This window comes from Salvelinus namaycush, chromosome 8, assembly GCF_016432855.1.
Source record: "Salvelinus namaycush isolate Seneca chromosome 8, SaNama_1.0, whole genome shotgun sequence".
Taxonomy (NCBI): Eukaryota; Metazoa; Chordata; class Actinopteri; order Salmoniformes; family Salmonidae; genus Salvelinus; species Salvelinus namaycush.
The window spans coordinates 59,149,629-59,160,008 of record NC_052314.1 but is presented as its reverse complement, the minus strand read 5'-3'; the positions used below and the strand labels follow the sequence as shown (position 1 = coordinate 59,160,008).

Sequence of the window (10,380 nt, the reverse complement as noted above, 5' to 3'; positions counted from 1 at the left end):
CCTAACCTTAAAAATCAACCATATTAATTTCACAATCTATTCATTGCACATCATACCTATCGTTCAAATAAATACACCTGACCAGCAGTAGGGTGCAAGGGGCAGTGGAGTGGTTTATCTTACTTCGACAACCTTGTCGAATGAAAACCTTTGCCTGCATTTTAAAGCTATTTCTACTTTTCTTTGCTTGATCTCCAAGGGGAGGCTATTCCATAGACAAATGCCTGTATAGAAAAAGGTCTGTATAGCTCCTCGCAGTACTGTTAACTATTGGGATTTTACAATACATAACACTAGCTCTGGTATTGTAACTGTGTTGGTTATAGACCATATCAGTGTTTTTTTTTTCATATAATCTGGGGCACAATCATTTAAGATGTTAAAACATATGATTAAGTTGGTCCACTCTGGACTCCAAAGGCAACAAGCCCACCTCACGGAACTCCTGTACCCCTATATGGTTCCAAGGGGGGACATTAAGCATATACCTGCTAACATTATTTTGCATTCTCTTTTTCGATAGCCCACTAAACCAAGCAGAGCAGGCATAATCAAAATTACACTGAATCAAGTTTGAGACAAACCGTTTCGTAACTTTGATGTTAAAATATCTAGTGTTACAATATCAACATTTCAATTTGTTCACCTTTTTAGAAAGAATTTTAGCAGCAATCATGTCTCCAGAAAGGGATTGATCTAGGGACACATCAAGATAAGTTAATGTTAAAGTTAATCTCTAACAAAATGCAATTCCTTACTCAGGGTCTCTTCTATGTAAACTGTATCTTTTCCTGATACCAGTATGTCTGATTCATCAGCATAAAGCAGGAGTTTGCACTTTACTGTATCTGGCATATCATTAATGTATATAAGAAATAAGAGAGGCCCTAAAATGGATCCCTGCGGTGCTCCACAGGATATTTCTTTGGCCTCTGACAGAACATCACCAACATTACATACTTATGTTCTGTTGGTCAGATAAGACCTAAACCAATTCACTGCTACATAATTTAGACCCATGCATTACAGTTTCATCAGGAGAATATCATTGTCCACAGTGTCAAAAGCTTATGACCATACCTGTATAGTTCCCCTTTTCACTTTCCTGCTTGATGTGGTCAAAAAGGTGGATAAGGCAAGTATCAGTGGAATGAGCGGTTCTAAAGCCAGATTGGAGTTCATAAAGAACTTTGTGCTCCGAGAAGACATCCCTCAAGTTGATTTAAAACTAATCTCTCAACAACTTTGGATGAGGTGCTGAGGATTGACACAGGCCTGTAGTTTCCTACATCTGTTTTACTGCTCATCTTGTGGAGCGGAAACAGCCGGGCTGTTTTGAGATCATTGGGAAATGTACCACTACTAATAGAAAGGTTTACAATGTGCGTTATCATTTTAGCAGTGACACCAGCACTATCCTTTATGAATCTTGCAGGAAGGTTATCCAGCCCAGTTGCTTTGTTTGTGCTCATTAAGCAGTGTAGATTGGAAACTTTGTCCTCTGCTACCATGCACAGCTCAAACAAATCCTTTGTGATAACTTTGCTATGGTAAAAGTTGTTCATGAAAGACTGGCCATAGTGTCCAGAGCAGGTCGGTAACTTCTTAACCAGAGATGAGGCTACATAAAAAATGTGTTAAAATTGTTTTCAACCTTTGCCTGGACATAACATAAAACATAATCAATATCCAGGCCAATGTGCAGAATCATCCATGTTTCCCACATTTGCCTGGGAGGAGAATGCATAACCCTGCATTACCTCAACACCAGGTCAGGAAGCGGAAGGGAGAGGACATGCAATCTCAATTCATTGTTCCTCGATTCCTTACATTATATCCCTTCACCTTCTTTTCAACTGTATCGGAGTATATAAGTTGGGAGCAGTAATACTGACATTAACATTTTTATATTTGGCTGCCAAACTTATTCCCACCATTATGAAATGTAATGTTGTTCATGATTTTGCTTCCCCCATCTTCCCAGAAACAGATCACTTGGGGAAACTGCACTCTTCTAACATGCTCAGTTTTCCCAACTGTCTATACGTTTCAACACAATATTTAAATAATATTTCATAATTCTAAAATAACTTAATTCAGTTGATATTAAATGACTATTTGGTTCAATGTTATTAAACTAAAGCGGAAAGACTGACATTCATTCAACTGGTGCTTCATTTTGTCCCCCGCAGGTTACACAGGGACTGGGAGAAGGGGACACCTAAGGGGATTCTTCTCAAACAACCCCCATTCGGAATTCTGCAGCCCATTTTGCATGTCTGTGGAAGGGTTCTTTGATTGACAATCTCTCTCTCACACTGCTATAATTCCAATGAAATAAGTAGTGCAGGATGAGGGGGTGTAATGGATGAAAACCAGTGTGGGGATGTGAACTATTTACTACAAGATGAAGATTCACTGGGTCAGCAACCTAGTCCTCATTGTGGTAGTTCTGAGTCACGTTTTTGATTGGACTTCTAACCCTGCTCTGCAGAGATGAACAACAAGACATCCACCCAGAGAACCAGGAGCATGTGCATACTGTTTCAGTAGCAGCTTCTGCCACCTCTTCTATGGTTCCTGTATAATTGTGTATTGGAGGTGTGGGAATTGGCGTGGTGCTATTAACTGTCCCATCTGTTGACAAATTGTGACATTTTTTCCCCCGCTCTTCCAATAATACGCCTCACTGCAGCAGGTCCAGGATGGGCAGACTGAGCCGATACTCATCTTGCAGGATCTCATTTCTGTTCTTAGAAAACCTAAAATTAGCATTCCTGCAAGATTATTTTGTGGAAATATAATTTGAGCTGAGAAATTAAGCTAATTGATTTCAACCAGATTGGCCATTTTAATTTATAGGATTAATTTAATATTTAATAAATATAGTACCTAACATCCGATTTGGACCAAACTTTTTTCTAACAATGAGTTGGGTGCAATCAATTAGCTTAATTTCTCAGAGATCACATTATATTTCAACAAAATAATGTTTCCAGAATGCTTATCTTATCTGTTTCTAAATACAGAAACGATTTCAGAACAATCTGAGATGGTGGGTGTCATAGCTTGCTGAAATGATATGGAATGACCCGGAAGCAATATCTAGATTAGTTTTAAATCAACTTGAGGGATACCTTCTCGGAGCACAAAGTTCTTTATGAACTCCAATCTGGCTTTAGAACCGCTCATTCCACTGATACTTGCCTTATCCACCTTTTTGACCACATCAAGCAGGAAAGTGAAAAGGGGAACTATACAGGTATGGTCATATCTAAATATCTAAATGACATACATCATATCATGTTGATTGACTATCTGTATTGATTATTATTACAGTTGTGGTAATTGGATAACACACTGGTAAGATGTATTTATTGGGATGATTAAGTAAGCCAGTAAGCATTTCGTTGGACGGTGTACACCATGTGTATCCCCAATATCGATTAATAAAACTGTAATAATTATAACAACACAGGGATATATTCAATCTCTCTTCCCCCCTTTCAACCAGTACGAGTATGGTTGGAGTAAATATTACAGGACGGAAACATACTTGAAGGTAACAGCGCTCACTGTTGCCCCTAGTGGCCGGTTTCCATGTCATCTCCCAACGTTCTCAAACATGGATGGACATCAAGTACTGACTTGTATCATGGGTGACCCGGCTGAGTGTACTGTATACAGTAGGCCTACCATGTGTATCCCGTACATATGACTAATACAACTTGATTAAGTACAACACAGGGATATATTCAATCTCTTCCCCCCTTCAACCAGTACTAGTATGGTTGGAGTAAATATTACAGGAGATGATGGTAACAAAGAATGTAATGTAACATTTCTTCACAGTAAATCAATTACATTTCAAATGCATCCAGTAGCTGGCAGAAATTCTCATTCTCCCGTCCATTTATAAACCCCAAAAATAATAAGGACAACGTGAAAAATCTTTGTTTCTGAAAACTAGATTTTTTTCTCTTTCATTCAATTACAGGTCATATTATAATTACTTTTTGTTTTACCGACAGGAGCAAAGAATGACGGGGTTCGATTGATCTCACCCGGGCGCCCGTGTAGGCATGTTTTGAATCGGCTGAAAGTTGATTGCATTCAATTTTGAACCAGGTCCCTGTTTAAAGCCCACGGCGAAGTGGGTTAAAAAAATTGTGACGTAATTAAGCTAACATTTTTACATTTAGAAGTGTTTTTAGGTATGATGTACCTAAACAAAAATATAAAACACAACATGTAAAGTATCGGTCCCATGTTTCATGAGCTGAAATAAAAGATCCCAGAAATGCTCCATATACACAAAAAGCTTATTTTTCACATTTTGTGCAGAAATGGGTTTACATCCCTGAGCATTTTAGCCTTTGTCAAGATGATCGATCCACCTGACAGGTGTGACATATCAATAAGCTGATTAAACAGCATGATCATTACACAAGTGTGCTGGGGACAATAAAAGGCCACTCTAAAATGTGCAGTTTCGTCACACAACACAATGCTACAGATGTCTCAAGTTGAGAGAGTGTGCAACTCATGATGACTGCAAGAATGTCCACCAGAGCTGTTGCCAGAGAATTCAATGTTAATTTCTCTACCATAAGCCACCTCCAACGTCATTTGAACTGGTGAACTGTAACAGCAAAATCATTGAAATTGTTGCATGTTGCGTTTATATATTTGTTCAGTATAGTTTGTTGATTAAGATGACAAAATTATGTTAAAAATGACCAACCAAGCATATCAAAAATGTTTATTGCTAATAAAATGATTTAAAAAATAATACAGCTGTTGTCGGGATATGAGTAAAGTAGGCAATTTATCATAGGAGTAATGGGGTATCCTACAGCTGTACCCTAATCAGGGGCGTGGTCACGTTAAGCACTGCCTTGCTGTGTGTATCTTTGTGAACGCTGCATGTCTGCTGTAGCGCCAATGAGAATGAGAAGAAAATATGGGCAAAGACACGACAGCGAGGTGCCAATGAGAAGAAAGAAGGGGTTTCGAAAGGGAACGCCCCTCGTACCCTGGCCGCATTCAGACCATATCTAAGCAATAAGGTACGAGGGGGTGTGGTATATAGCCGATATACCACGGCAAAGGGTTGTTCTTAAGCGCCACGCGGAGATCCTGGCTACAACCCTTAGCCGTGGTATATTGGCCATATACCACAAACCCTGAGGTGCCTTATTGCTATTATAAACTGGTTACCAACGTAATTAGAGCAGTAAAAATACATGTTCTGTCACACCCGTGGCTTTCAGGCAATCCGCATTCAGGGCTCGAACCACCCAGTTTATAATGGTAATTAGAGCCCTGGATGTGTAACGTAATAAGCAATAACTTAATTAAAAGAACAGGGCGCATACCTTTTCATTTAAGCAGTACCCGTTTTCACTTAGCCACACCCTTTGAGTTATGACGTGCACCAATAAGATCCTCTCTCTTCAGTGTAAACGGAAGTGAACATTGACCAAGAACCACTTTAGCGTTTTTATTGTTGTTATTTAGACGTGTATTGACATACTGGAACAAAAAAAATATGCATAACATCACAGCATTGCATACTTACCCCAGGTAGTGTTTCATTTGCGTTGGAGACTGGACATTATTAGTCGATGTTATCTAGGTAACGCTAACTAGGTAGCTGATCACGTTAGTTAACAATGGCTAACTGTATGGTTTTTCACACTCAAATAGCCTCCATCATGGAGGTGCTAGCGAATGCAGCCGTGGCAGAGATCTGTAAACTCGTAGACAACGACTATGCAGTGATCCGTTTGGAAGTGTCTCAAAGCCAGAAAGAAAACAGGGCATTGCGGAAGAAACTACAGCTACTCGAACTGAAGGTGGCACGGGAGCGCGTCCTCGCCAGTCGTCCCAGTAGTGTCAAGATCCTTGACCGATACAGAGGAATCGTACGAGGTATATTTTGCAGAAGGCTGTCGCCGTTCATAAAGTTGATTCCTTATAGCCCCGTTCCCCCCTGAACATGTTGTCAGATGTTACACAGAATTGGGTCTTGGTCAGTTTCTGGATGGTATGCAATAATTCAAATTCCCTGATTACGATCTATCTAGCGCAAATATTCACTATCATATAATAAACAAATGCGCACGACTTTTGGATGCAGAATAAAAGCAGGTCACCTTGCCAGAAGATACCGACCCTACCGTTAACATTGTTTACAATGAGCAGCACTGGGGCTGCAATCATGGTTAGTAAGTGTAAATAACATTTTATTCAACACGCTGGCTTGTAGAGACTATTGTTTATTTTTTGGGGGGGGGGCTCCAATCAGTAGCCACATCAAAAAAAAGTATGTGGACACCCCTTCAAATTAGTAGATTCGGCTATTTCAGCCACACAAGCTCACAGAAATCTGTCCTCAGTAGCAACACTAACTTCCCTGTTCCAAACTGCCTCTGGAAGCATTGTCAGCACAATAACTGTTTGTCGGGAGCTTCATGAAATGGGTTTCCAAGGCCGAGCAGCCACACACAAGCCTAAGATCACCATGCGCAATGCCAAGCGTCGGCTGGAGTGGTGTAAAGCTTGCCGATTGGACTCTGGAGAAGTGGAAACCGTTCTCTGGAATGATGAATCACACTTCACAATCTGGCAGTCCAACAGACAAATATGGGTTTGGCGGGTGCTAGGAGAATGCTACCTGCCGAATGCAGAGTGCCAACTGTAAAGTTTGGTGGAGGAGGAATAATGGTCTGGGGTTGTTTTTCATGGTTCGGGCTAGGCCCCTTAGTTCCAGTGTCGGGAAATCTTAATGCTACAGCATGCAATGACATTCTAGATGATTCTGTTCTTCTGACTTTGTGGCAACAGTTTGGGGAAGGCCCTTTACTGTTTCAGCATGACAATGCCCTCGTGCACAACTCAAGGTCCATACAGAAATGGTTTGTCGAAATCAGTATGGAAGAACTTGACTGGCCTGCACAAAGCCCTGACCTCAACCCCATCAAACACCTTTGGGATGAATTGGAACACTGACTACGAGCCAGGCCTACTCGCCCAACTTCAGTGCCCAACCTCGCTAATGCTCTTGTGGCTGAATGGAAACAAGTCTCCGCAGCAATGTTCCAACATCGAGTGGAAAGCCTTCCCAGAAGAGTGGAGGCTGTTATAGCACTAAAGGGGGACCAACTCCATATTAATGGCAATGCTTTTGGAATGAGATGTTCGACGAGCCATGTAGTGTATCACAACCATTTTGGAATGGCAGTGTCAGCCAATGTGACATGCAATTCCATAATGGCTGCTGTGGCTACTGCTAGCTAGCATGAGGATGAAAAGGGCACTTTTCCGGGAAAACGAACAGTATTTCAATCTTCTCGATAGAGCAGTGTGGATAAAGGTCAAATCTGGAGTACAGTGGCATAGCCCATCCCTGCACTGTTGTACCGACCCATATCTCGCGCTGGTTCCATGGTGTCTTAATGTAACCATGAAAAGATGCAGTAGTCTCTACAAGCCAGAATGTTGACTAAAATTATATTTACACTTTACCGGTTGTTCACGCTGTTGGTCCTTTTGGAGGTGGAGATAGGGTATCCACAGGAAAGGGTTGTTTACCTGACTCTTTGCAGCGCCGGTAGGTTCTGTCGCTTGTATTTTCAATCTCTTGACATGTACGTTGACCGAAGCACGTTTCCTCGCAGTCAGCTGGAAGCGTTTGCCGTTCGGTTATGCTCGGCCATATTGTGCAAGAATTTGTCAAGTGCGAATTGCATTTCTTTAATACAAACCAATATACATACCAGCGTACTAAAGGTAGGGTTGATAACGCTTCCCTGTGGATATTTTGTATCAGATTACCTCCGACATAGGGACAAAATCGGTGGACAACAAGTAAAGTAAGTTGAAATGATGTTTGTTCAACATTCTGACTTGTAAATGGGACTGTTTAGGAATGCTGAGCCTACATGAAAGAGACGAGTGTGTAAGTATTTCACTCTCAGATTCTAAAAGAGGCTATTGTAACCAGAACCATATATTTGTGGGTTGTCATACACTTACAATGTTATATTGAGCAGGACTTTCATACAAGCCTTAAAATGAGAACTTCCCCGTGTTCTGCAACCAAATTGCACTCTTCGCCCTCATGCAGCAGTGTTTGCAAAGACAGAAAAGGATCTATACCGTTGAGCAAACAGTAGCCAACATAACCTCTTTTTCCCCCAATCACTTTCTCAGGTGAAGGACATCTCACTGAAGGCCACAGGAGCTTTGTGAAGTCAATGAAGAACAATACATGGATAGATGACCAATCAATTACTGTTGATGAGGGGAGTGGAACCTCAACCCAGCATGTTATCATGATAGAGGTTAGTGTAATAGTGTTGCATAAAAATTAGTTACTTTGTAAATCAAATGTGGCCTCTTTATTTCAGAAAGGCTCCCCTCAGCTATTCACTTGCTTACATGTACATCTGCCATAGGAGAGCTTGTGAAACTTCCCTATGACATTGTTATCCAATTCTACTCATGTACCGGTAATAACCTCCTCTCTTTTTTGTGTCAGTCTGCAGATGCAGAAGCTGCAGGTCCTGGGGTCAAGATGGAGAGGTCTGAAGGAGATGAAGACCCACAGCACAGCAGAGACATCCAGACTGGAGCACCCTCTGTAGCCACAGAGGACCCCATCACCGCCCCAGTGCAGCCCAGGACCCGAAGCAGCATCACTGAGGTCAGTGGAACGCCGAACGCAGTCCTCAAGTCAAAGACAGACACCGAGACTTTAACACGAAGGCTCTTACACACAGGATCTGACCACCGATCAGACCCAGAGAGACTGGGCAGTCCTCCTGCTCCCAGTTCAGAGTACTTACTGGTATTTCACCAGAGCCAAAGAACGGTTCATTCCCGTGGAGATGGTGATGGTGACACGTTAGACACTGGTGGTGATGATCCGTCTTGTTCTTACACTACAGAGATGGACCCTGGCAACATATCCTTGGGTTTAGAGACACAGACTGATTTGTCTAGAGGAGACTGGAACCATTACAGTAGTAGTGTATACTCTGAAGGGTGCCTAGATAAGAAAGGGGAGAATATAATTGTAGATGAGGTATCTGTGAAAGTGGAGTGTGACGCTTCTCCCACATGGAATGCAGATAGTCATCTAGGAGACGGACACTCACAGGGCAGAGATTTCTTAGATTACAGGGAAAACTTAGAGACAAATACAAACATTGTGACCCACTCTCCTATACACGTGTTCAGGGATTGTGACCCAGTGTCCACGTCGATGGAGCCTTCCGATTTACACAGCCATGTAATTTTCGATCAGATATTGAACTCAAACGACAGGGCTAAAGCCCAGGCTCGGGGAGGGGGATCCACATCCGGCAATAGTAAAGAGAAACGGTTCCTCTGCATGTTCTGTAACAAAGGCTTCAGCTGCCCCCAGAAGGTGGAGGTCCACCAGAGGGTCCACACAGGGGTGAAACCCTTCAGCTGTACCCAGTGTCACATGCGCTTCGCCCAGGCTCGTGACCTGAAGAGGCACCAGAGGGTCCACACAGGTGAGAAACCCTACAGCTGTCCCCAGTGTGAGAAGAGGTTCTCCCGCCAGGACCATCTGAAGATGCACCTGAAGGTCCACACGGGAGAGAGGCCGTTCTCCTGTACGCACTGTGGGAAGACGTTTTCAGAGAGGAGCTACCTCAGGATACACCAGCAGAAAAACCATTCCACTCTATAACATAAAAAGTAACCATTCCACTCGACAGCTTAGATCAAACCCTGCATTAAAGACAAAGATTCATTTTCATATTTGTCAACAGAATAGATCCGTAGATGCGTTTGGAATAACAAGAGGAGCCGATATCGGTGTTGAATATTCCTGGGTAGAATATTGCATCCAGACATTGTGTGATTATATAAGCCTACAAAGTCTGATACATATTTAATGTATTAATGTGCCTATTTAATTACTTGCATTCAACTACTTAATTTTTTTACCAAGACACATTTCATGAGAAAATGAATGGAATGTAATTTATCAAGTTCATGCAGATTGTTAGTTGAGATGCTATGTGTGGTTTTCATGTGGTGTATTTATAACTTGTTTTATATTCAATAAACACAAAATGGGACTTTTCATTCTAAGACATTCATTTAGACTCTCTCTTTAGTGTACATAACATCTTATCTCGCCCTATTCTGCATACACACAATATTATAACCAATATACACTTACATAATATACCCCAACACCTACTGTAGTGTACACGTCAACATCGTTTAGTCGGGTTTGTCTGACTTTCCATAGCAGACTTATTTTTACCCACATCATATGAACCATGATGGGTTTAAAAAATTATAATTCTGTAAATACAGTATAGAACTCAAACT

General features: G+C 41.6%; 1 protein-coding gene across 1 annotated transcript; it reads left to right on the top strand.

Moving 5' to 3' along the window:
* Positions 1–5,472: 5,472 nt before the first annotated feature.
* Positions 5,473–10,134, top strand: LOC120052956 (zinc finger protein 713-like). The gene is made up of 3 exons (XM_039000200.1): positions 5,473–5,934; positions 8,218–8,348; positions 8,546–10,134. The coding sequence occupies exons 1-3, from the start codon at positions 5,676–5,678 to the stop codon at positions 9,725–9,727; spliced, it is 1,572 nt and encodes a 523-aa protein (XP_038856128.1). The 5' UTR covers positions 5,473–5,675; the 3' UTR covers positions 9,728–10,134.
* The last annotated feature ends 246 nt before the right edge of the window (positions 10,135–10,380 follow it).

Bases quoted from the DNA above. Each gene is read 5' to 3' on its own strand.
- LOC120052956 (XM_039000200.1), top strand. From the start codon at position 5,676: ATGGCTAACTGTATGGTTTTTCACACTCAAATAGCCTCCATCATGGAG. The intron at 5,935-8,217 runs GTATATTTTGCA...TCACTTTCTCAG, and splicing joins ATACAGAGGAATCGTACGAG to GTGAAGGACATCTCACTGAA. The intron at 8,349-8,545 runs GTTAGTGTAATA...TTTTTGTGTCAG, and splicing joins AGCATGTTATCATGATAGAG to TCTGCAGATGCAGAAGCTGC.